At 42.5% G+C, this 22,829-nt stretch overlaps 1 protein-coding gene across 5 annotated transcripts in view; it reads left to right on the top strand.

Annotated features, from left to right (window-relative positions):
- Window positions 1-3,567: 3,567 nt before the first annotated feature.
- The window catches only part of RBBP6 (RB binding protein 6, ubiquitin ligase), a 31,393-nt gene continuing 12,131 nt past the window's right edge, over window positions 3,568-22,829 (top strand). For 2 of the 5 annotated variants that reach the window (XM_075104583.1, XM_075104580.1), the window contains exons 1-8: window positions 3,568-3,882; window positions 11,421-11,520; window positions 13,470-13,508; window positions 14,173-14,209; window positions 18,994-19,038; window positions 21,406-21,494; window positions 21,621-21,717; window positions 22,567-22,706. In XM_075104583.1, the coding sequence (XP_074960684.1) occupies window positions 3,717-3,882; window positions 11,421-11,520; window positions 13,470-13,508; window positions 14,173-14,209; window positions 18,994-19,038; window positions 21,406-21,494; window positions 21,621-21,717; window positions 22,567-22,706 (713 nt within the window). In that variant the 5' untranslated portion in view covers window positions 3,568-3,716. Of the gene's footprint in view, window positions 3,883-4,324; window positions 4,428-11,420; window positions 11,521-13,469; window positions 13,509-14,172; window positions 14,210-18,993; window positions 19,039-21,405; window positions 21,495-21,620; window positions 21,718-22,566; window positions 22,707-22,829 lie in introns of those variants that run through there. The other 3 variants (XM_075104582.1, XM_075104585.1, XM_075104584.1) reach the window with 2 other exon arrangements.

Raw genomic sequence — 22,829 nt, 5'->3', positions numbered from 1 at the left:
TGGTAAAACACTGGAACTGCATTTTTAAGCTACATTAAAACAAATAGTTTGTCTTTATTGTTCTTTTTTAACTAATGTGTATGACCTAAAGCAGCGACAACAAAACTTGGGTAACCCATTTTAGGTTGTTTTTGTAGAACTTAGAGGACAATTTACTGCTGAATGCATTAGAAAGAGTTAAAAGTCACGCAATGAACTTAAAGTTACAAAAATAGTCTTGATGCCAACAGGTGTGTGGAGAACACCAAGCCTTAGCGCTGCTCTCGTTTTTGAATGACTTTCAGAACAGAGCCCAGCTCGCTCTGAAAGCCACAGGGTATTTCCTCACCTCCCTAGGAGTTCCCAGTTTGATTTTTGAAGTTATGAATGTGAGTAACTGAGAATATTTTCTTATGTGCTGCAACAGCAAGCTAATTGCTTGTTATGACACGAGCATTTCTGCTGAGTGTGATAAACATTGTTTAACAAGCATGTCAAACCTTTTGTGTAAGATGAATTTGTCTAAGTAGAGATACGGCAGCATTGCCATGCCGGCAGGATCTGGTCGCACATCCTCCTCTGGGTGCAGCTGGGCGGCTGCTGCCCTGATGGCCGCCTTTAACTGCCCGCACCACCCTCCTGCCAGAGGTTACTCCTCCGACCTCGCAGCTCGGCTGCCGGAGGGAGCATCCCTCATCCTGCTTCGGTCTGAATGAGCAGTGGTAGCTTGAACAGCCCGAGCAGCAGATCATCACCACGTCAGGCCATTTTGGCTGAGATGCTTGAGGGAGCAACCAAGCAGGTTCTGCTGGACTCTGGAGGGGGTTTAACCTTGGGCAGGGCAGGGCTGGGCAGTGCTGCGGAGAGCTGGGAGCTGTAAAGCCATCGGCCACCTCGGACTCATTATCTCCTGGCTGTGAGAGCAGACCCTAAGGCCGGGCTTCATCAGCCACTGCGTTCATTTTAGGACACCTAACACTGGATCAAAAGGGCTGAGACAACACGATGCAATGTGCTGACCTGGCACAAACTCTGCTGGTACAAATTTGTTCTGAAGTTTATTGAAGACGTAAGCGTGTCCCATCAGACCTTACCCAGATAGGCATCATCTGCCGTCCAGCAGCCCTCAAAAGCCAAAGGGCAGCATAAACACGGTATGGAGCGTGCTGTCTGAAACGACGCGGTATGGCTGTGTCCGCATCTGATTCAGGACAAAGTTACACAGCACGTGAGCCACAGCACACAGGTCTGGCACTTATGTGGAAGCTGGTTCAAAAAACGGTAACCTGGGTACACTGACATTCTCAAATTACTGAAAAATAAACCCAAGAAAATCTACTCCCCCCTTTCTAATGGAGACAAATCGTTTCACCCAGACCCTGTGTAGTTTGGAGACCCCATACACCTGACAGTCTTCTTGTTCATGCAAATCCTTTTTCCCCTGGAGTGGATGAAATCCCATAGTTTCCCGTAGGGTTCAGCTATCAGAAGTTTCCTATCCTAAAATTTTAGATGGGAAGTGTTTTTTCCCAAGCCTGTTAGTCTTCACTATTTTTACTTTAAAAACATACTTGTCTTTGTATTAATTTTTTTGAGACAGCACTGTGCCGGCTGATATTCAAAAGGTTTTCTCTGTAAACACTTGCAGCCAGAGGATTAGAAAATAAATATTTTTAAAGTGAAAGATTGTACTTTGTAAGTTTGAATAAATGGGTTGGATGTGCAACCAGTACATAACTTTAAACAGTTGGGGGTATAACCATTACATTAATAAAACTATGAAATCCAAAAGAAGGTGACTGATATTAAGTGTATAATTTTCCGCAGTATATTAGCGGGGAAATAACTGGTAAAGGAAAAATGAGGATTCATACAGAAACGTGCATGGTATAAATTACTTGATCATGTAAAAAACTTGGATGCCTGGAAAGACAGTAAAGTATGCATCTTAGATTTGTGGAAATAACAAATAGCTCCTTTACTAAAAAGCAATAATCTGCATAATGAAACATTAATAGACATTTTACATTGCAGTCATTGCCTGCATAATGAAAACTGTAAGATGATAATGATTTTTCTGTCCTCACATAGTTTATTTTGCTGTTTACACACAGCGGTTAATTTCCTCATTCCTGCTCCTCAAGTTCTATTCCCTATTCTAATTAATTTCTTTCTCATTTCTAGTCCAGACTAACCATCCTTCCCTTGGAAAAAAAGATCATTATCTAGCCCATTTGAAATCTGCTTTCATCTGTTTTATCGGTCACCCCATCAGACACATCTGTGATATCGGGGTGATGTTTGGCTGTGTGTCAGTAGCATAACTGCTTTGTAAATTCAGTCATTTATGTTTTCTTGGGACATTTTGAGATGCAGACACAAAGATACAACAGTATTGTTGTCATCCGTGCACGATTCACCAGTGCCAACGCACTCCCAACATCTGCAGAGCAGTGCAGGACGGGGGCGTGTGTGGCGAGGGGGATCGCTCCTCGGCCGGGTGCCTGGCAGCAGCGGGGCTTTACCAAACTGTTGCTTTGGTGTGGCCCCTCCGAGCAGAAATGGAAACCGAATGACCTGCTGTGTCATTTGTTCGCTAATATAGGAAACAAGGGAAACGCTGCTGTTGTTTCTCACAAGCAAAGTGGGAGGTTGGAGCCCCCAGAAGCTCGTGTGGTGCCAGGAGGGATGTCCCCTCCCTTGGCTGGCCCTGCGGCGCAGGCAGCCAAGTGCCACACAGCAAAGCTGCTGCCTCTCATGCAGGCTGTCCTGCCCTGGCTGTCTGCTGCAGGAGGGGACAGCAGGTGGTGGCAGCCTGGGGGGTGACAGGAGGGACACCGGGCAGTGGCAGGCCCGAGGGGTGACAGGAGGGACAGTGGGCAGTGGCAGGCCCGAGGGGTGACAGTAGGGACAGGGGGCAGTGGCAGGCCCGAGGGGTGACAGGACGGACAGAGGGTGGTGACAGTAGGGACAGCGGGCAGTGGCAGGCCTGAGGGGTGACAGTAGGGACAGCGGGCAGTGGCAGGCCTGAGGGGGTGACAGGAGGGACAGTGGGCAGTGGCGGGCCGGGGTACAGCGGCAGTGGCGCGGGGCAGCGGCGGCGCGTGCCGCCCAGCGCTGCCGGCCCTCCCCTAGGGGGCGCTCGCCGTTTGGACGAGGAGGGCGGGCCTTTTGTCATAATGCGCTGGGTCACGTGAGGCGCCCGGGGTGAGGGGGGTGGTGGGCGGGCGCGGCGCGCGGTGGCGCGTGCGCAGTGGGGAGCTCGCGGCGGCCCGTGCGATTGTCGGCCGGGAAACCCCTCGGCGGGAGACTGAGGCGGGGGCGCCCGGTCGCCATAAGCCAGCGGTGGGGCCTGGGAACGCCGCGGGCCGGGGCGGGCGCGCAGGCCGAGCCGGAGCCGCTCCCTGTCGTCCGTCCCGCGCCGCGAGGAGGAGCCCGGCGGGCGCCGCCGCGGGCCAGCGACGATCGCCGAGGGCCGGAGCCGTTGCGGGGGCGGGGGCCGGGGCCTGGCAGCGCCGCCGCCGCGATGGAGCCCTGAGGCCTCCGCCAGCCCAGCCTGCCCGAGGTCGCGGGGCCTGGCCATGGCGGAGGGCCGCGGCCTCTGAGCGCCGCCGGCCCCTCGGAGCCCAGCCTGCCCCGGCCGCGGGGCCTGCCCCGAGCCGCCGCGGCCCTCACCCGCCGCCGAGGCCGCGGTAGCCGCCGCCGTCGCGGAGCGAGGCCACCGCCCGGCCCCGACCATGTCGTGCGTCCATTACAAGTTCTCCTCCAAACTGAACTATGATACGGTCACCTTCGACGGCCTCCACATCTCCCTGTGCGACCTCAAGCGCCAGATCATGGGCCGCGAGAAGCTGAAGGCGGCCGACTGCGACCTGCAGATCACCAACGCCCAGACCAAAGAAGGTGCGTGGGGGGGGTCGGGGTCGAGCTCTTTGTGGGCCGTTCCCCACCCGGCGTGAGCCGGCCCGGGGGCACCGCGAGGGCCGGCGGCGCCGGGGATTACGCGGGGTGGGAGGCGGTAATGCGATTTGGCCGCCATGGGTAGCTGTGGCTTGTGTTGGGGCCTCGCACAGCTGCTCTTCGGGAGTTGCTGTTGTGGCGAGCGCCTCCGGAGCCGTGTTTTAGGCACGGAGCTGGGCGCAGGGGAGTACGTGGTTGGTGTGCGACGTGTAGCGCTTACAAACGTTTTGGTTTCCTGGAACTCTTCTGGGTGAAATGATAAGGAAACGTGGGAGGATATCTTATAATAACAAACTGGCCAGATTTCTTTGAAATCTGGCGGAGAAAGCTGAAAGTGATAGAAATAGAACAGATGGCTAATTTGAAGAAAGTGGTTTTGGTGACTTAATGTTGTCTTCAACTTCTTTTACCCCATTTCACTGGAAAGCTGCTTTCGTGCCCGTGGCAGAAACTGCTCGCTAGCAACATTTTGGATCAAGAGTGTATCTGTGAGTTATGCAGACCCTTTAAAGCCATCTTGCACATAAGTGTTCTCTGTATCTAAAAACTACGCTTTGGAATTTCTTGTTAATGTAACTTCTTTGCTCTGCAAAGACATTGTCATTCAGAGGCAATTGAGCTTCGTCCTTCATTTCTAACCTTTTGGCTTTTTTTCCTGGTACTACGTGTTAACCATATCAGGGCAATAGTGAAGTTGTATGACAGAACATCTGTGGTGAATATATGTAAGAAATGTTCTTGGAGAAGTCATAAATTCTTTAGAATCTAATAAACGGTGCTTGATTCTCAGAGATAACAGTTTTGAATTCCTTTATGATATTTCAGTTTGGTAGTCTGCCACGTTGGTAAGTTTGAATGTGATTAAAGACTTTGGGATGTGACTTTTTGGAAATAAAAAAGAACTGTAAAGTGTTTTCATTCCTTAAAAATTAAATTTTTTCTCCACCTGTGGTTGTGTGACACACTTAAAACAGTTGTCTTTTTAAAATGTGTACTGGTGGTTTTGTCTTTTCCTGTTTCATGTATTAAAGCTTAGAATAATACGTACACAGCAGTAACTGTAACTTCAGCCCTAGCCTTTAAAGTGGTCAGACCTAGAGCTCGCTCCTTATCTTACAGGTATCTAAACTATTTTCAGGAGAATGTCTGTGAAGAGACTTAATACCCCAATCTTAGGGACTGTAGGTATATGCTGGATTGCATGACGTGTAGGTAGAGAAACATTTCAGCAGCCTTGAATTTTTCTAGTAGCATTGAAAAAAAAAACACTAAGAGCTTTTGAAAAATGTTAAATTTGCTGTCAGGGCTTTGGTGCAGAAGGGTCTGTGTGTTTTGTCTCCAGCTGCTAATGCCCTTTCAGCTTCACACATGCTAGGAGGCTGAATGACCAGCTGGCTGATGTCACTGCTGTGACAGTTGGGCCTATGTAAAACAGGGCCTTAAAACCTGGGTGTTGGATGGTAATAAACTGCGATGGAGCCCAATTATTATCACCAGGAGAAAAAACCGTTTGAAATAGGCCAAACACGTGGATTCTGTTACAGCAGGTGAGGAACAGAATGTAGAGCTTTAGAAGAAATATTTGTGCTCATAAATACGTTACCCTATAAAGCAGTACTCTTAATATGCATAATACCAGTTTTACCAAGCGCGTTGCTTTGTTCTCGTACCTAATCAGAACCCAGTGAAGAAAAAGTATCTGCTTCCCCAGGTCTGTTAAATGTGGGGTTGCCTAGAGGTGAAGTTAAGAGAACTATCTTTCATACTTTAAAGAGCATCACTCTGGTTTAACAGGGAGAAGATGCTCCTGCAGGTAGGTTGTGTTGGACTTTGGCCTTTGTAAAATGAGCATAAAACTTTAAATCCTATTAGTGACGTAGATGCTTACTGAAGTAGTCGTACGGGTGTTTTCCATGTGAAAATGCAAAAAAAAAAAATCCCCCAGTGGTTTTCAGAGCAGACCTAGAGAATTCATTTCAGTGCAGCATATATGTATGCCAAATTTTTGGCTTATATGCATAACAATGAATTTCAGTTTATTGATGAGATGTAGATGCTTAAATTCACTTTCAGAAGATACAGGAAAAATCTAGACCTGGATATTCTGCCGAAATGGATTGTTGGGAATTCTTACATGTGGACATAAATTGTTGGGGTTTTATAACTCTGTCTGCGCAGGAGTCCTGACTAAATGTTAATGGGATCTTGGGGAGAGCAGAGTGAGCCGTGAGTGAAGGTAGCCTGCTTGTTCAGATTTTTCCAAGCCCTCTAACCTTTCACGGTTCAGTAACCGTTACTTTTCACAGTGGAAATCTAGTAATAGAAGCAATACTAATGTAAGCTAGAAATAACCAGGATTTTAAATACCAGTGTTAAAAAAAAAAAAAATTGTGATGGACTCTAAGATGCTGGGAAGGCAAAATGGGTAGTTGGGACCTCTTTTAAAAGGGAGGGGCATGTCCTCTTCCATACTTACTGTAGAGGCATGTTCTCTAAAGGCAGAATTCCCTTTGAAAAGCCTGTGCTCAGGAATGATGCACTTGGACTTGTCGCCTTCTATTTTGATCTGAATTTCTTGACCTGTCTTTTATCATAGACATTCTCCCAGTATTGCAGAAGGACTGCAGACTCCAGAACTCGGGTTTCTTGAGTGCTCTTTCCTGCCCTGTAACGTTCTGACTCAAAACACTTGGAGAATGTGCTGGTCTGCTTATCAGGCAAAACACAAAAATATAAAACCAAAAATGTGACTCTGAACTGGTCTTAGATTAACAGTTTGAAGCAAGAATAGTGCTCTTCTGAGACTGCCTCTTGAACTCAGAACTTGCCCACGGTCAGTGTTGCAGCATGCGCTTCACAGTTTAGTAGTACCATGATGCAATGTCTTCAAAACAAACTCATGCTAACTCGGAATGAAATCAGTGGGCCTCACAGCTGATGTCTGTCTACTGGAATGTCTTCAACACTGTGCAGACCTGGCAGTTTAGAGAAGACATTTAAGCAACTTTTAAACCTGGCCCTTCACTGTGCCATTTTGTGCCGTGGTGCTAGTGTGGGGGATTACTTTGGTTACAGCTCAAAGCCCAATTAATTCTTGGGCTGCCATGCAGCATTATTATGTAGAGCTTTCAGGAAGGAGATGGAGTTCCCCATTTCCCCGGTCGAGTTGAGGGTAAGCCACTGAAAAAAGATGATTCTCCAGTGGAGCTGGTGCGCTGATGGACTGGGAGTCAGGTGCTCTGGCTCTGTCAGCAGCAGGTTTGGGGCCTCTCGGGGCTGTGCTGTCAGCTGAGTTCATATCCCTTGGCCAGGTGCTCAGGGCAGGCTCAGTCTGGTTCATTACCACTGTGTCTCCAGCATTGCTTTCGCTTTCCCAGTCCCACGCTGAAACAGCAAGCGGTGCCAGTGAGACATTAAGGCATTGGGTGGTCTGTATGATCAGATCAATGATTGAAAGTGCGCTAGATTTGATTGACTCATCCTCTCAAAGCAATGTAAGTGCTCTTTTGGGGCACAGCACTGTATGATAATAATACAGATGAAAGTTCTGTGAACCGCTTGGCCTGTGGAGCTAGCTAACTCAAGGAATGATTATACACCAGTTGTAGGCGAGATCGCTAATACCTATTCTGGTGGAAGCTGAAAATTCAGAATTAGTAGTCGAGTCTGTTAATGAGGATGTTTCGAGGCAGTGCTTTCAGTGCCAGCTCCACAGACGACGTGTTTGTTGCAAAGCGTGCAAGTGGTGTTGATTAGAACAGTTAAAAACTCACATAATGAGAAAGCATATTTTTAAGCGCTAGGGAGAAAACGTGTTCTTGGGAGTCACCCTGTTTTCTGGTAGCAACAGTCTGGCACGTTAGTAGTCATTTTCATCTCTTATTCTGCACATCTTTCCCCCAGTAGCAGAATAGCTGGATAGGAAGGCATCTCAGCCTAATAAAGGCTTTTCTTTGTCATTTCACATAGAGTCTTGCCTTCTGATTTACTTCTGTTCTCATGAGCTTCTGTACTTTATCTGGGTGGAAATACTTGCCTAGTTAGCGCTCAGAGAGGCGCTTTTGCGGTGCTGTCAGACTCAAAATGGTGGATTAAAGCAGGCCGTAAAATAAACGAGGAACTATTTTCAGTAACTCATTTATAGCTTGCACATGACACAAATTATTAAAGCTAGCACATTTTCAGAATTATAGGTGAATTTTAAAATTGTGCATTAAAAGTGAAGCAGTATAAACTTCAGAGCATAACCTGAGCTGTTTGGGTTTTTTTGCAGGAAGAAGGTTGTGGACACTGATGCAACTGTTGATTTAAGATTTCCAAGTCAGTAAGAGGCAGCAAAGTAGCTATTGTTTAACTTGCCTGCCTCCATTCATTCCTTGAAGTACTTCCTTCCCTCGACTCTTTCAAGCATACTGTTTTCTTGTAGATCAGTTTTAGACTGTTCTGTCTCTTCTGCTCTTGACTTTAATATAACATCCAAATCTCCCTTTGCTTTTGCAAGCTTTCTGAGTTAATTGAATCCTTCTTTTTAAGCACAGGTCAGATTGACAAAAGCCCAGGAGCCAGATCCTGGCCATCACTGTCAGTAAGTCAAGTTCTGTGCTAAAAGGGAGTAGGAATCAACAGTGTTGTTACCTCCAGCTGTGTTTAATGTTTCCATTGCAGCTCTGCTCGGACGAGTGTGCAGAGTAGCCTTGTTGGGCACGGTGTTGCAGCTCCCGTTGCAGGTGTTGAGTCACGTGGCGAGGCAGAGTGACACAGCTTTGCAGGTCCTAGTAGATGCCAAGTCCCTGCTGCGGGATGTTGCTCCCCGCAGGGAACAGGTTCCGGCTGGGAGATGCCAGTTTAGTCTGAGAGCTGTTCGACTAAGCTGGCATCCGTTAAATTCAAATCAAGCAAACAAAAATTTCCAGAAACTTCAGAGATAGTGCTTCAGCTTTAGTCCCTTCCTATAAAAAAAAAAGTTAACTTCTTAGTCTACATTGTTTGACTTCACCTTTAGTAAAATTTCATGATCAAAATGAATTTAATAGAGGAGCAGGAAAAATAAATTTATTTAAGCCAACTGATATCAAGTCCCTCCACAGGATGAACTCAGCAATGTACTCTGCTGTATATAAACACTCTTCCACAAATTCTCTGACTTGGGGACCAAGCTAGTGTGATATTTCAAGTACCAAATACAAAGAGGTGCTGTGACAAGTGTCCTATGCAAGTAAAGCCTTTACTTCAAGCTATTGTCCCTCTTCAGCTGATCTGTTTAAATGTGTAATGATTGACTTTTAAGGTGAATTCCTTTTTCTATCAGTCTGTTACTGGAGGGCTGGAGCTCTCTTCACAGCGCACTTAGCAAGCGGGCTGAAAACAAGCAGTATATACATATACATGCAAGGATAGGGTATTCAGGAGGCAGGTGTTAATGCTTCTCTTCTAATGGTCAATTAATTGTCACAAAATACTGAAAGGACTTGCCTCTCTCTTTGTTTGCATCATACACCTGTTGTGTGTGTTTAGATTGACCTCTGCAGGCTTGCATAGGTTGTGAATAAAAGCACTCTTGCTGTCCTCATCTGTACAGCCTCTTTCTAGGAGGGATGCTGCTACTTGTAATCTTCTGCAGGGGTACTGCAATCCTCTGTTCTGCACCAGCGTAGCAAACTACTGCCTTTTTGTGGAGCCACTGTTGCTTATCCTAGATCTCTGAAGTCTCCCTCCAGCGGTTTGTGACCTGCACCAGAAAGAATACTCTATGACTCCATTCAGCAGGTAGCAACAGCTGCTTTGGGCTTCTAGAACTGCAGCCAGCATGATCTGCGGGTTGTTTGTCTGGGCCTCAGAACTGTTTGAGCTCCTTCTCCACCAAAAAGTTCCAGTGCAGGCCTTTCTTGAGAGGTGGCTGTGTAATGGTTAGATTTTTCCTTTTGAGAAGAGCCCTAGGGGCTGGTTTCAGGCTATATGAATTCTGTAAAAGCTTCTATTTTCATTGTTAGTAGGCCTTCCTCCATTGTTAAACTGCTCTGTAGTCCAGAGGAAGATTGCTGTTTGGTTCCCTGGGGGGAGGTCAGGAATTAGTTTCAGCTACACGATTTCTCACTTCTCCGAAGAAGTGTTCTGTCATTTGGAAATAGAAGGAAAAATTTCATATCACTGTTGAAATGATGTCTTCTGGTAGGTATGTTTTGCTCTAAGAGAGGTTCCTGTCCATAGGAATAGTATTCTCAAAAATGGAGCATAAACTGTGAAATGTTCATGTTTTGTGTGTGATCACTGGGCAAAACCACCCTGACAGAGCTTGACTAGACATGCAGCATCTTTGGTTTTCAGACCGTGGTTCCGATTTGGTCTGCAAAGGTAAGGGCTTTTAATATTTAAAACTGTAGGCAGATTGCAGGGAATGGCTGCAGATAGTGCTTTAAAATATTTAGTCATACCCAGCTTGTATAAGCACAATACAAAAACTGGTTCTCGTGGAGATCTCTCTGCATTTTAAGCTTACTCACTCCGAGTGTCTCAGGTAGTTGGTTTTTTTTTTTTTTTGCTTGCTTGCACCTTATGTAAAAGGTCTGAATGCTTTCCTCCTCTTCGGAAGGTTAATGTGGTGTAAGCCAAAGCAAAGCACAGGTAGCTTCAGGCATGTGCTGTTTTCAAAAGGCTTTTCAAGGCTGTCTTCATAAGCAGTTTGGTTTGAGCGTCTCTGCTCTGCAAAAAGTTAATCAGAAGAATTTGTGTCCCTTTGGTTAATTCGAACTTGATGATTAGCTTAAGAGGGAAGATACCACTTCAGCTGGAGCTAATTCTGCCCTGCTTGTGAACACAAGCTCAGAAACCCCGCGGTGTTTCTGTGATCCCAATTCTAGCGCTGCCTGTTTTGTTTCCATTTCGGTGTAAAGCCCTGAGCAGCTGAGAAGTGTGGTTGTTGATGGATTAAGCTCCCAGAAACAGACAGCGATGGCAGGCTCTCTTCTGTGTGCTGTCAGTTGTGAGCACTAGCAGCACAGGTGAATCGTTTGTATTAACAGCCCTGAAAGCAATGGCGCGGGGTTTTCCTGCTTTAGCTAAGTGCTTGTCCTGTTGCAGTACAAGCTAGTCACACTTTAGAATCTGGTTTATGCCGGTGAGACTTTGCTGTGGTTTTTCTCCATAGACCTATTGGTTTTGTAGCTCAACAGAAGCAAAAGCAACTTAAGCTAGATCGGGAAAGAACCTCACGCTCTCCTTTAGTGACCTGTGAGACCGTGTATTTTGCTGTTGGCATGCAAACTATTTAAAGAAAAAAAAATTTGCTGTTTGTGTTTAATTCTCAAACCTGAAAATTTCTTGAAATGTACTGTGAGTGTGTTGAGACGATAAAAGCACAGTGTTACATCTGAAATTCTGCATTCGTACCTGTAAAGGGATTCTCTGAAGTGCTGTGTAATGACATACTAATATGCATTCTTACGAACGGACTAATGTTTTTTCTGTACTTATGTTGTTTTCAGAATACACGGATGACAGCGCGCTGATTCCTAAGAACTCGTCGGTGATTGTTAGAAGAATTCCTATTGGAGGAGTTAAAGCTACCAGCAAAACATATGTTATGTGAGTATCCATAAAGCATTGTATTCTCTGTTAGGGGTTTCAGTGTGTTCAATTTAAATGGATACTAGTATACAGAGGCATTCAGGTTCTAGCTTTCTTGTTAAAGCTGCTGTTATTTTTATTGTAATGGGGTAGATTTTAATGGGTCTGTGCCAGAGAAGACCCACATTTTTAGGCCTGCTGGGACACGGGGTTTCAACTCCCAACAACAGTTCTAAGATGATTCTCTCGGTTTGTTCTTGGGGTTGGTTGTTCTGAGACCCAAGTTATAGATCCTGTTTCCTCTGGGTGGAGAGATTGCTTATTATATGTGTCTGCTTTTATTGCTTTAATAGTAAAGACAGATACACACTGTAGTGTAACTTGGAATTTGTTCCATCTCGGAAGTGTCTGATTGTCAGTGTTTGACTATTTCTTGTATTTGGGGGAGAGGGGGTGGGATATGGCAGATATTCTTGCCCCGCAAATCTGGGGGGGTTGCATACTAGCTATAGAGGAAAGACCAAGGGTTGCCAGCAGGCGAACCATGCAAACAGCAAGTTCCATTTGTAAGTGATTCCTACTAGTTTCCTAAAGACAACATCTGTTTCAGGCAAGAGAAAAAGAGTGATAACCTGAAGCGTGTTGCCTTTTGTGCAAGTATGATGAAGGAATAGTTAATCCTTTCCAAACTTGAAACTCAGCAGTTTATCATGTTACCAAATGCTACTAGTTATCTTTCTGACTCTCTACCCTAAGCTGATACCTGTGCTCCAGGTTTTAATTCTGTATTCCCAAGGTTTATGGAGCACAGAGAATTGGATGTATTGATCCAAGTTAGAGCAATTCAAGTGCAATCCTGGCTACAGGATTGTTGCTGTCGCTTATGTACTCATACAGACCAGTTCTATATCAGCTATGTTAGCGTTGTTTGAACAGTCATGTTTTCCAGCCTTCTTAAAGATATGCCTCTCCACCACAGTTAGTAGATGTTATTAGCCTGTGGTTTTGCCATGTCTTTCTAATGTTGGCTCTCAGTAGAGTAGACTGAGTTACAGTGTGTCTTGAACAAACAGTACAGCAGCATCCAGGTACCCATGAAGCATTTGCAAGCAAAAAAACCCTGGAATTTATGTGGCTCTGCATGTAAACTTTGAGTGTATTTCTGCAGTAGTTGTTGCAGTGCTTTCAGATGCTCCTTATTAATTCTGGACGCCACAGCGTTGTGCTTCTAAACATGGCCTTGTTTCAGGGGTTAATTGAAATATGTATGTCGATGCATCATCCTCCATTTCTGGTTGGGTGGCACCCTCTCCTGGTATTGTAATGCTGCCCTAAAATGAGAGGAGAGGTGTAGCTAGTGTCAAAGGCCAGATAAATACCGGTATGTGGGGAAAAGGAAAGAATGGCACTGCTGTTCTAACACGGAACATTAACCAGGCAGATGAGCTTTCTGTTCCTTCAGCTGGAGACATTGTAGAAACAACTGTTAGAGTGGCTCATGTCTGGGAATGAGGGATTTATGTGTAATGGTGGAAAGGCCTTTCAAAATGCATTACTCGCCTTGTAGTGTGTTCTTCAAGGTAAACATGTGAAGAAACCCTTGTGTGGTCATCTAAAGTGCTTCCTTGTACTTCCTCACTGTCAGGAGGTACGTGGCTGTAATGGCGAGCCTGGGGGTGTTCTAGCAGTGGCAGCAAGCACGAGCCTTTCTGTTTGTGCATAAATTCCACAGCAGCCTTTGAACTGCCTCTGCTCATGGGACGCTTTGGATGATGTATGAATTGTTTGTTAATGCTGTCAATGGTTGCATGTCTGATTTGTGATGAGTAGCATGCATATACAGATCAATGAGTATGTGGAATCTCAGGAAGTTTTCAAATGTATTAAATATTTCCTAAAATACTGTAGCATTTTCAAGATTATCATAAAGCAAATTCTGGCAATTAAGACCTTTTTTTTTGTCACAGGACTCCTAAATCGCACAAAATCGTAGAAACTGCTTTCAGGTGACATTTCTACTACTATTTTTAGTCGATATAGCATATGTAACACGTTTAGTATTTTGACACTTCCATGGCTAAATGTAGTAGATATCTGAACACAGGGCTTGGGCTTCCACAAAGAAACACTGTTCTAAAGACGATGCTGCTGACACTTCTGTTATTCCTTTGTCAGATGACTGATTTTTTTTTTCACTCGAGTAAACTTGTGCTTGGAAGTGTCTAGACTATCACTGTTGGTTCTTAGGAACTAAAGTACGTTCTGGTGCCTGTTTGTAATAGTAGGGATCTACAGACTGGCTAAAGGTACCTTTGTATTCTGATGGTTGATTATTTAAGAACGCAAGAATTGTAGTACAGACTCTGTATTTTTGATAATTACATAGCAGAGACAAAATACATGAGGATTTCCTCTTGCACTGTTGTGTTCTATAGCTGTAAGTCTTAGCGTAATTTGTGATAAAGTAGAAATGTGAAATTTTTTTGGTGTTTTTAAGTTGCACTGAATGTACCAAGAGAGAACAGTTTATGTATATGAATAAATTTCCACAGTCACTAGACGATCGGAGCATAATGTTTTGATGTTCAGGTTTTATAATGTTTTCACTGCTTGATGTTGGGTTACGAGTGCTTTATTTTAAATTCTGATCACCTTTATTTCTTCTTCTAGAAGTCGAACTGAGCCAGTGAGTGGAACATCAAAAGCAGTATGTAAAAACACAATCTCACACTTTTTTCTACACACTGCACTTAATTCTAAACAATGTAGCCTTTTATTAATTTTCCAAACATTAACTTAATATATTTTCCAGTAAAATATAGTATATGTTGTGAATACAATGTATTTGATTCAGCATAGTAAAAACTGAGTAATGCCATCATTTGCACAGTTCTAATGTGAATATTGGTATTTGTGCCCAGTAATGCATTGTATTTCATCTTGACTATGACTAGACTATTTCCTGTATGACTCTGTGTTGTACAGATAATGTATGATCATTTTTAGATCATGTAGGTTCAAGGTTTGCACAATTGAACATGGTGCCATGTTCTACATCTGTCTGTCTATAGCTAGTAATATGTATGTTTGTATAGGTTGTTGTGTGCTTTTTGTTTCTTGCAATAAAAATTGTTTGGAGTGTATTTTTTGCCATTTTCACATTGTATCACTTAGCTTTTGTTTTTAAATACTTTTTTTGCCTAATGGTTTTTGAAAATGTTATCAAAAACCACTGAGAAACCATTATTGTTAAACTTGGTACTGTTTCTTACTTTTGACTTGGGGGTTCAAACAAATACCAAACCCAACATATCCCCTACGTTTTGAGGACAGTTCTGTGCAGCTAAACAATTCCTTTTCATGTCCTTAAATATTTGGGTATTTGTTCCTGTATCATTGAAGTGATATTGTTTGGGCCCCTCTGAGTACATAAATGTCTTTAATAGCTTGCCGTGAATTTTAAGTATCGTTGCTACGCAAAGTGGTATTCTAAAGTTCTGCATTTGCTCTTTCCACTTTATCAGATGACGCCGTTTAGTTTAATAGTTCGTCTGCAAATGAAAATACCTAATGCAAGTGTTGGCACAAGGTTAGAGCCTGGTGCCTTTGTGGGACAAAGCCCTGTGATTTTTCTTAACTCGTGCCTGCAGTCCATTTTTGGATCTGGGTGACCTCAGGGTTGGATGCTGCTGTAATTCCCTAAAGGCTAAGCCTTTCTTTAGTATACCACCGCTTTGAATTTGCATTTGGAAGAGGGGCAGCATTTTTCTTCAGGTCTGAAAACTCTGTTGTCCTGTTGCTAGAATATAAATGAGTAACGCACGGAAATACTTGACTGGTAATGGTCTAGATCTTGATTTGCCACTTGGGTTGAATACTGTGTGTAACTACGCATTTCAAAACAATCCTTACAGTTATAAAACTTACTATTTGGTCGTTTTTATTTTTCATCTTTATTTTAAGTATAACTGCTTTTTCTTCACTAGAACGGTGTGAGGCATTACACTAACCCTGGATCATTGGATCTGATCTCTTGATAAGCTGTTAGGGTAACTTAATCTAGAAATTCATGAACCCTGGGTCTGTGTTCTGTGAAGAATACAGCCTCTGATTCTCGTGGAATGGTATACAATCAACTTAAAATTGAAAACTCTTTGTATGTAGGTCTAAAACCACTTAAGTCTAAATCTGGATCTGCAATTCTATTGCTGATTGATTCTGATTCCTTTTTGGACTTGAATGCCTCTCATTGTGAGTTGGAGTTAGTTTAACTGGCCCAGTGACCCTAGTAGTTAATGTAATGCATTGATGTAAACCACGTTTATAGTATTTGATCTAATTCAGATGGGTTTTTATTTCTTGAAAACAGTTATTTTTCTTTTTGTTTACTAGCATGTGTATAAACACAAATCACATGTTCATAAATAAAGTTAACGTTCTTTTAGCCTCGTGTGTTCCCTGGCATGTCTGTATTACATTTTGAAGTAGCATCTTACCATGAGCTGACGGAGATGTCTCAGAAAAGAAAGGAAAAAAAAAATCCTGGAGTGGGAGGGAGGAGTTAGTGTTAGAACTCATTAAATTAAATGAAAGGCAAAGCAAAACCTCTCCCTTCTTGTTTGCTCAGACTGTACCGGCTTTGGGCTGTGGGTAGGCATAGGGAGGATGGAAGCCTTGCCTCTCTCTTGACAAGCCCTTTCTCTCTCAACCCTGTAAAAGCACTGCAGCCTCGGGTGCTTCTAGTGCTGGAGGCACAATTAGGTTTCTCTTAAAGCTAACTGAGGTCTTGGTCTGAAGGGTGGGGGTTTTGTTTGGTACACATATTTCTGTATCTAGTTCAGAGCAGAACCTGGATCTTAGTGTGGCAGGAATAAATCACTGGAAAGCTTGCCAATTGTTGTTGAACAGTAAAGCAGCAAAATTAAAATTAGTGAAGATTTTTTTATAAAGGATGCACAACAGCTCATACTTTGAATATTTCTTCATTGTCTTGCTTTTACGTTAGCTGTCATTCTACACTTGCAAATTTGTGCTGCTCTCCTGCTGTAGCTACAAGCAGATTAAGGAAGTGGATCTCCTTTGTTGTAGTCTTACTATTTCAGTTACTGCAAGGATCTCTGATTGGTGTTTGTCCTCAGAGACTGCAGAAATGCAGAGTCATGCCCATTGTTTTAGCGCTGTCAAGCAGAACTGGGATCCTTCCTGGCTGAATCTTTAGTTTAGCCAAGCTATCTATCGGGTTTTAGGAAACCGCTGTAATTTAAATGTAGCACTCGAGCAGTGAGATCAGCCATTTCCTCCTATCTTCTGTCCGTTTCCCACTTGCTTTGTGTTAGTTTCTGTTTAGACTTCTGTTTGGAATGGGAGTTAATACATTGACTTATTCTGGGGTTTTTGGGTTTGTGTTTTTTTTTTTGTTGGGTGGGTTTTTCACCCCAGATCTTCTGCAGTGTTATCTTAGGGTTGTATACAAGTTTCATGGAGATGTTGTTTCTGCTTGACTGATTTGAGGGATTGGCAGGAAATACTTCAGTAGAAATTTAAAGGGGGGGAAAAAAAAAGACCCATGAATGTAGGATCTTTGGAAGACAGCTTTGGGCAGTACTGAACAGTATGTTAATGATCTATTTGCTGCTTTTGATAACTGTTTAGTAGAAAGGAGTGCTATCACCTCCTTAAGAAATCAGATTGTTGCCTGCAGGCCGTATAACAACTGCTTTCTTAAAAAATACAAGAACTGATTAAGAGTTTGTGAACTGCTAGGTTTCAATTACTGGTCAATGCTAGAGTGTTTAATGCCAGACTCCAATAGGGAGCTTTCCTAGTTTCTTGTTTGCTTCTGAAAAAAACACAGAATGAGGGTGGTTGTGCCTGCCGTGAGAGAACATAGGCCTGTTTTTCCACATGTGAAAAAGAGTGGCATATGGAGCATGAAGCTTCAAAATACTTGATCAGACTTCCTTCTTAACAGAACTAGGTACAAAATGTTCTGAAAAAGGAGAGTTGAGTCTTATGGTAAGACTGGCAATGGAAAGAAGGTCTCTTTTTTCCAGCTCTGGCTGTTCCTCTCCAAAGGCACGTTTTCAAGAACTTTTTGGTTAGTGATGCAGTCATGTTATATGTGCTTTCCTAAACATACAGAGCAAGAGTGATAACTGGAGGGAGGAATCATCTGTGCGTAGGTACTTTTTCCCCAGTGTCTGCTAAAACTTGAATTCTTCCACTACATTAGGTAATAAAGGACTAGAGCTTTTTCCAAGGAGGGGTATTAATCTCTTCTGATTAATTTAGTGATCTTTTGAGGAGAGCTGTTTGGTTTACATTGTGAAATTTTATTCGACATTTCTGAACAACTTAAGACATAGTAAGCAGTGATGCGATTGTCTTTCTGATCATGTTTTGCTAGTGTAAGCTTAACGGCTGCTTGTGACATAATGTAATTCAGTATACTGGAAAAGGAGCTGGAGAAGGGTTTACCCTTTTTACTTGTGGAAAAACTGCACTTCAGCCTTAGTTCTCAATAAGCGCAGCAGTCCGTGAATAACTAGTGGACTTCATTCCTGCAAGCTGTGCCAGTGGGTAGCTGGGAGGGAGGAGTGTGGTTGCAATGGAGAAAACAAATACAGGATCGTGCTCTGAATCCATGTTTTCATTGTCAGGAGTATGCTTTATACTTTCTTGCTTTTGTTTACTTAGTACTGGGCTGCTATTAAAAATTGGTTTTAGTCTGATAGCAAGGAAATTCTCACACTTCCCAACCTGATTTGGATAGTATGGCCTGTGGTCTAACAGAATACGAGAAATCGGTTTTCTCAGTTTTTATAGGCTACTCTGTCATGATAAACACCTTTAAATAATTTAAGCAGGTTTGTTTTTTTTCTATACAAAGTGTTGGGTTCCTCTTATGGCTGATGTTTGGGGTTGGTGGGGTTTTTGGGGCTTTGTGGGCTATGGTGAGTTGGCATTTTTAAACTTCCTGAGAGTATGGGTAGAGTTCATGTTTCAGGGCTGATATGCCTGTGCTTTATTCTGACATGCAGCTACTGTGTTCATAAAAGCATAACCATGTGCATTATAAATGATGAGACATGAACTGATTAATTTACAAACTACACTGAAAATAAGTTTCCTGTAGTGATGCATCCTTCTCAAACTCAATTTTTTTTCATCCTTTTTAAAGGATTAAAAAATTGACAACTTCCTTGCCCCTTTGACGTTTAAGCAGTTGTGAGCATTTGATAAGGGCCCCGCTCTGAGACACTCTGGAACAATAAGTTGTTCTCAAGAGGGTTTGGTTATTAACCAGATAGGCACTCTTAAGCTGTCATAGGTTTGGACTTTGTTTTGAACAAATACAAGTTACGCTAGGTTGGAAATGCCTTTCAGTGACACTCAGTGGATATAGCGCAGGCTTTCAGACTACAGTAGAGGTTAACTGTTGCTATGTTTTGATTGTAGAACTTGAATATGTGTTTAATTTTTTGTGAACAGATTGATGACTCTTCTGCATCTATTTCTCTGGCCCAGCTTACTAAGGTATATATATATTCTTGTCAAATACTTTAAAAAAAAAAAAGTGTTTGCTTCATATTTTTAAATATTACACTGTGATCTATAGCTGGATAACTGTTGTAATTTGAACAAAAGTTTAATTTTTAATAATTTCAAGTATTTTAACTTTAAAATGTGTGTATATTTTGATACTATCCTGTAAAGAGTAGTTCCCAGTTTGGGAAGATAGAAGGGGAGTACCTTATCAGCCTCAACATAATGTTGCAGTATTACTCATCTTCAAGACACAAAGAAGAAGCACTTCAGAAGCTGTTTACCGTTTTTCATACGTTTCGTTAATTTTGCGTTGGAAACTAACACAATTTTTACAGAAGAATTTAATTGGCTGTAAGTTATGGACATTTCAGGGGGTTGCAACAGCCAAAATAGAAGCATTTCTGTAACATGGACAATTGCATGGCTATTTTTGAATTTCTAGTCATTATAGTTATAGATCCAGTCTTTGAATGCTGCACAGTTTCATAAATTGTAGTATATCTACAGTGGACAACACAATCTAATTTGTTTGAACGCAGACTGTAAATTGTGTAAATGTACCTAATTGTTTATAGGAATATACCAATGTGTATGTGTGGCATATTAGCAGATGTGACCTTCTGAAACTGTTGTAATGCCATGTTTTGCTCTGGAACTGCTTGCATTTTTTGCTCAACAATGTGTAACTCTGTCTGGGAAAGCACTAGTGATTGCACTTTGTGAAAGGCGTAGTGCTAGCCAAATAAATTATTAGTCCTAAAAGTCACCAAGATTAGAGAAGGCAGGGCCTAATGCACAGGAGCTAGTTCTTTCGTCTGAAAATGAAGGCTGGAGTTCATTTCCAAGAAAGAGAAAACTCTTCCCACTGGTAACTTCTTCCCTCTCTCACTGCAGACATTAAATGGTGGACATTTGGCCAAAAAAAACCCTAGTTTGGAAGGTAGCCACCAGCAGAAATTGGTCTCCATTAGTGCTGTCCCTAAACGTGTCCTTGGTTCTGTAAACTCCTGTGTAGTTTTACTCTAAAATGTTAAAAACTGTCCAAGTGCTGTACACAACTAAGCTTTTGAGAAATTTAAGTATTTCAGAAAAATACAGGATCAAAACATAAAGCAGCTCAAAACTGTTACTTCAACCTCGCTAGTGCAGGCTGGCTCAGCATGGAGGCGATGTGTTAACAGTTCTCTGGTTTATTATTACTCTGTATGAAATGCCATCTTTGAATTTTGGTCTATTCCTACTAATGTTTTTGTGGTTTTTGATGTGTTTTGTAAACCGTTTGGGTTCAAACAAATTAGTCAAGTATCTGTAAAGTTTTCTGTAAATGTTAATGGAAATGATTTCATAGCTGTTGATCTGGATTATGTTACTGTTGAGAAAAAACTGTGTATATGAAACAACCATTTAATAAAATGTTGAAACTAGTTGGTTGCTTTTGTGAATGAATGCATCTAAAAACAAATACATGAGTGGCTGATCTGAATGCTAGGTGCTTGAAGGTCCAAATAATTTACAGTCACTCCCTTAGACCCTGCTTGTATCTGGACTAGTGTGTAATAAAAACATGTGAACAAGTAATACTTAAAAATCAGCTGTCTTCAATAATTTGAAGATCTAGTTCTGCATAAGGTTTATATTGCAGTTTGCGTGTTAAAAGGACACAGCTAACTGGAAAAAAACCGCAGGTTTTGCTTACTGTAGTTAAATCACTTAACACGAAGAAGTCGGGGGGGGGACCATGCAGTTTGGACTGCCTACAGCACATGGTGGTCAGATTTCTGCTGAAAGGAATCTCTTGTCTTGCTGAGGGATTATGGAAAGCTTGATTCCTTGTAATGCGTCTGTGTCTGAAGCTGAATTTCAGTAAGCAAAAACAACTTCCCCGACTCTGAAGTTGTGTGTCCTTTTAACCTGCAAAATGTAAATGCCGATACTTGCCTGCATCTTTATCAATTAAATGTACAGTGGATATATTCTCCTTCAAATAGTCTGGAGCTTCAAAATCCATTTAAAAATACCGGCTAGAATATTTTTTCTACACGTAGCTTCAGTCCACTTTGAAGAAAATTGGATTGGTTACACGAGTCTTTGTGTAAGGTACAAACAGAGCCTAAGGTTTGGAGTGCCCAAGAATGTTCTTTTCAAGTAGGTTAACAGGCACATAAACATCATGTAATGGCGTAAGGACTCCCCAGAATCTTCAGGACAAATATATTTTATATAAGCAGCTGTTTTCATGCAACCTCAGCTAGCGTTGTGCTGCTCTTTACAGGATTGGATGAGTGGTGTTGTCTTTGGCTGTGTGGGCTTAAATGTGTTTCTAATGTGTGTGTCAAATAATTACCTGTTAAACAGACTGCCAATCTGGCTGAAGCCAATGCTTCCGAAGAAGATAAAATAAAAGCTATGATGACACAGTCTGGCCATGAATATGATCCGATCAAGTAAGTGTTGAGAATGTCAAATCTGTTTTTTGAAGATCATGGAAAAAATTGTACGGATGTTTGCTTTAACAAGAGAGACACATGCATCCCTTTTTCTTTTTTTTTTTTTTTCCCCAAAAACCTTAGTTACATGAAGAAACCCTTGGGTCCACCTCCACCATCGTATACTTGCTTTCGTTGCGGGAAACCTGGCCACTATATAAAGAACTGCCCAACGAACGGGGTAAGACTGGGGGGGACTTCTGGTGTTACTTCATTTTTTATTTTTTTTTTTTACCTTGCAGTTACTTAACCAATACATGAACATTCATATTACGACTTGTTTCTCTTGGGGTGAAATACAGAAATTATATGGCAGTGTTGCACAGTGTTTCAGAATTCAAGGGAAACCTGGAGTTTTAGATGTGAAATTTCCTTTGTTTTTTCCCCTGTAGGTCGTAGGCATTAAATATGCCTATAAATCTTCCTCTGAACTTTCATGTATACTTTGATATATTTTCATATTATTGGAAAATTTGCTCTGTTTTTAACTCTTTTTAATGGCAGTTCACAGTTTTTAGTATTTCTTATAAAACGAAGATGTCTGTTGACCCCATCTATTGAACACTTGTGCGTTTTAATTACCCAAGCCTCTGGCTGGGTATTTGTGCCGTTTAATGTTAGTCACTGAACGTGTGTGTATGCACGAGGTATGAATTCAGCCTTCATATCTAGATGGTGAACACAAGTTTCTCGGTGACTGATTCAGAGCACTGAATTAAGCTCTCCCTCTGAATCGCGTTGGAGGAGGAGCAGGTTTGTGTCTCTCCTCTGAGCGGATGGTGAGCTGAGGGGTACGTCACCCTTAAGGAAACAGAAGTGAAGCCAAAGAACGTCGAATGAGTTCGAAACACTGCTCGGGGCTCTGGAATGTCCTGGCTATATTCACTTGGGGGGAAAAAAGTATTTTAGTTGAGCAACGCTTATGCTAGGTAAAAGGAGAAGATTAAAGGTATTTGCTGCTTAAAATCATTACTGAAATCTCATTTTAAGTGTGGGTCTTGAGATATGTCTGCATTTCTTTTCTTAACAGGACAAAAATTTTGAGTCTGTTCCCAGAATTAAAAAGAGCACAGGCATTCCAAGGAGTTTCATGATGGAGGTGAAAGATCCCAACACGAAGGGTGCTATGCTGACAAACACTGGAAAATACGCGATACCAACTATTGATGCGTAAGTATGGAATTAATCGGGCTGACCAAAAAGTGAGCAAGGGAAACCACGCATAAACACCTGAGTGGCAGCGCAGCCAAGCTGGCCAGCATTTGTAATTACAGGGGAGGAAGCATCGTCGTT

Source organism: Phalacrocorax aristotelis, chromosome 10 (assembly GCF_949628215.1).
Source record: "Phalacrocorax aristotelis chromosome 10, bGulAri2.1, whole genome shotgun sequence".
Classification (NCBI taxonomy): Eukaryota; Metazoa; Chordata; class Aves; order Suliformes; family Phalacrocoracidae; genus Phalacrocorax; species Phalacrocorax aristotelis.
The sequence above is the reverse complement of the archived record's forward strand: the minus strand, read 5'-3'. Positions and strand labels throughout refer to the sequence as shown.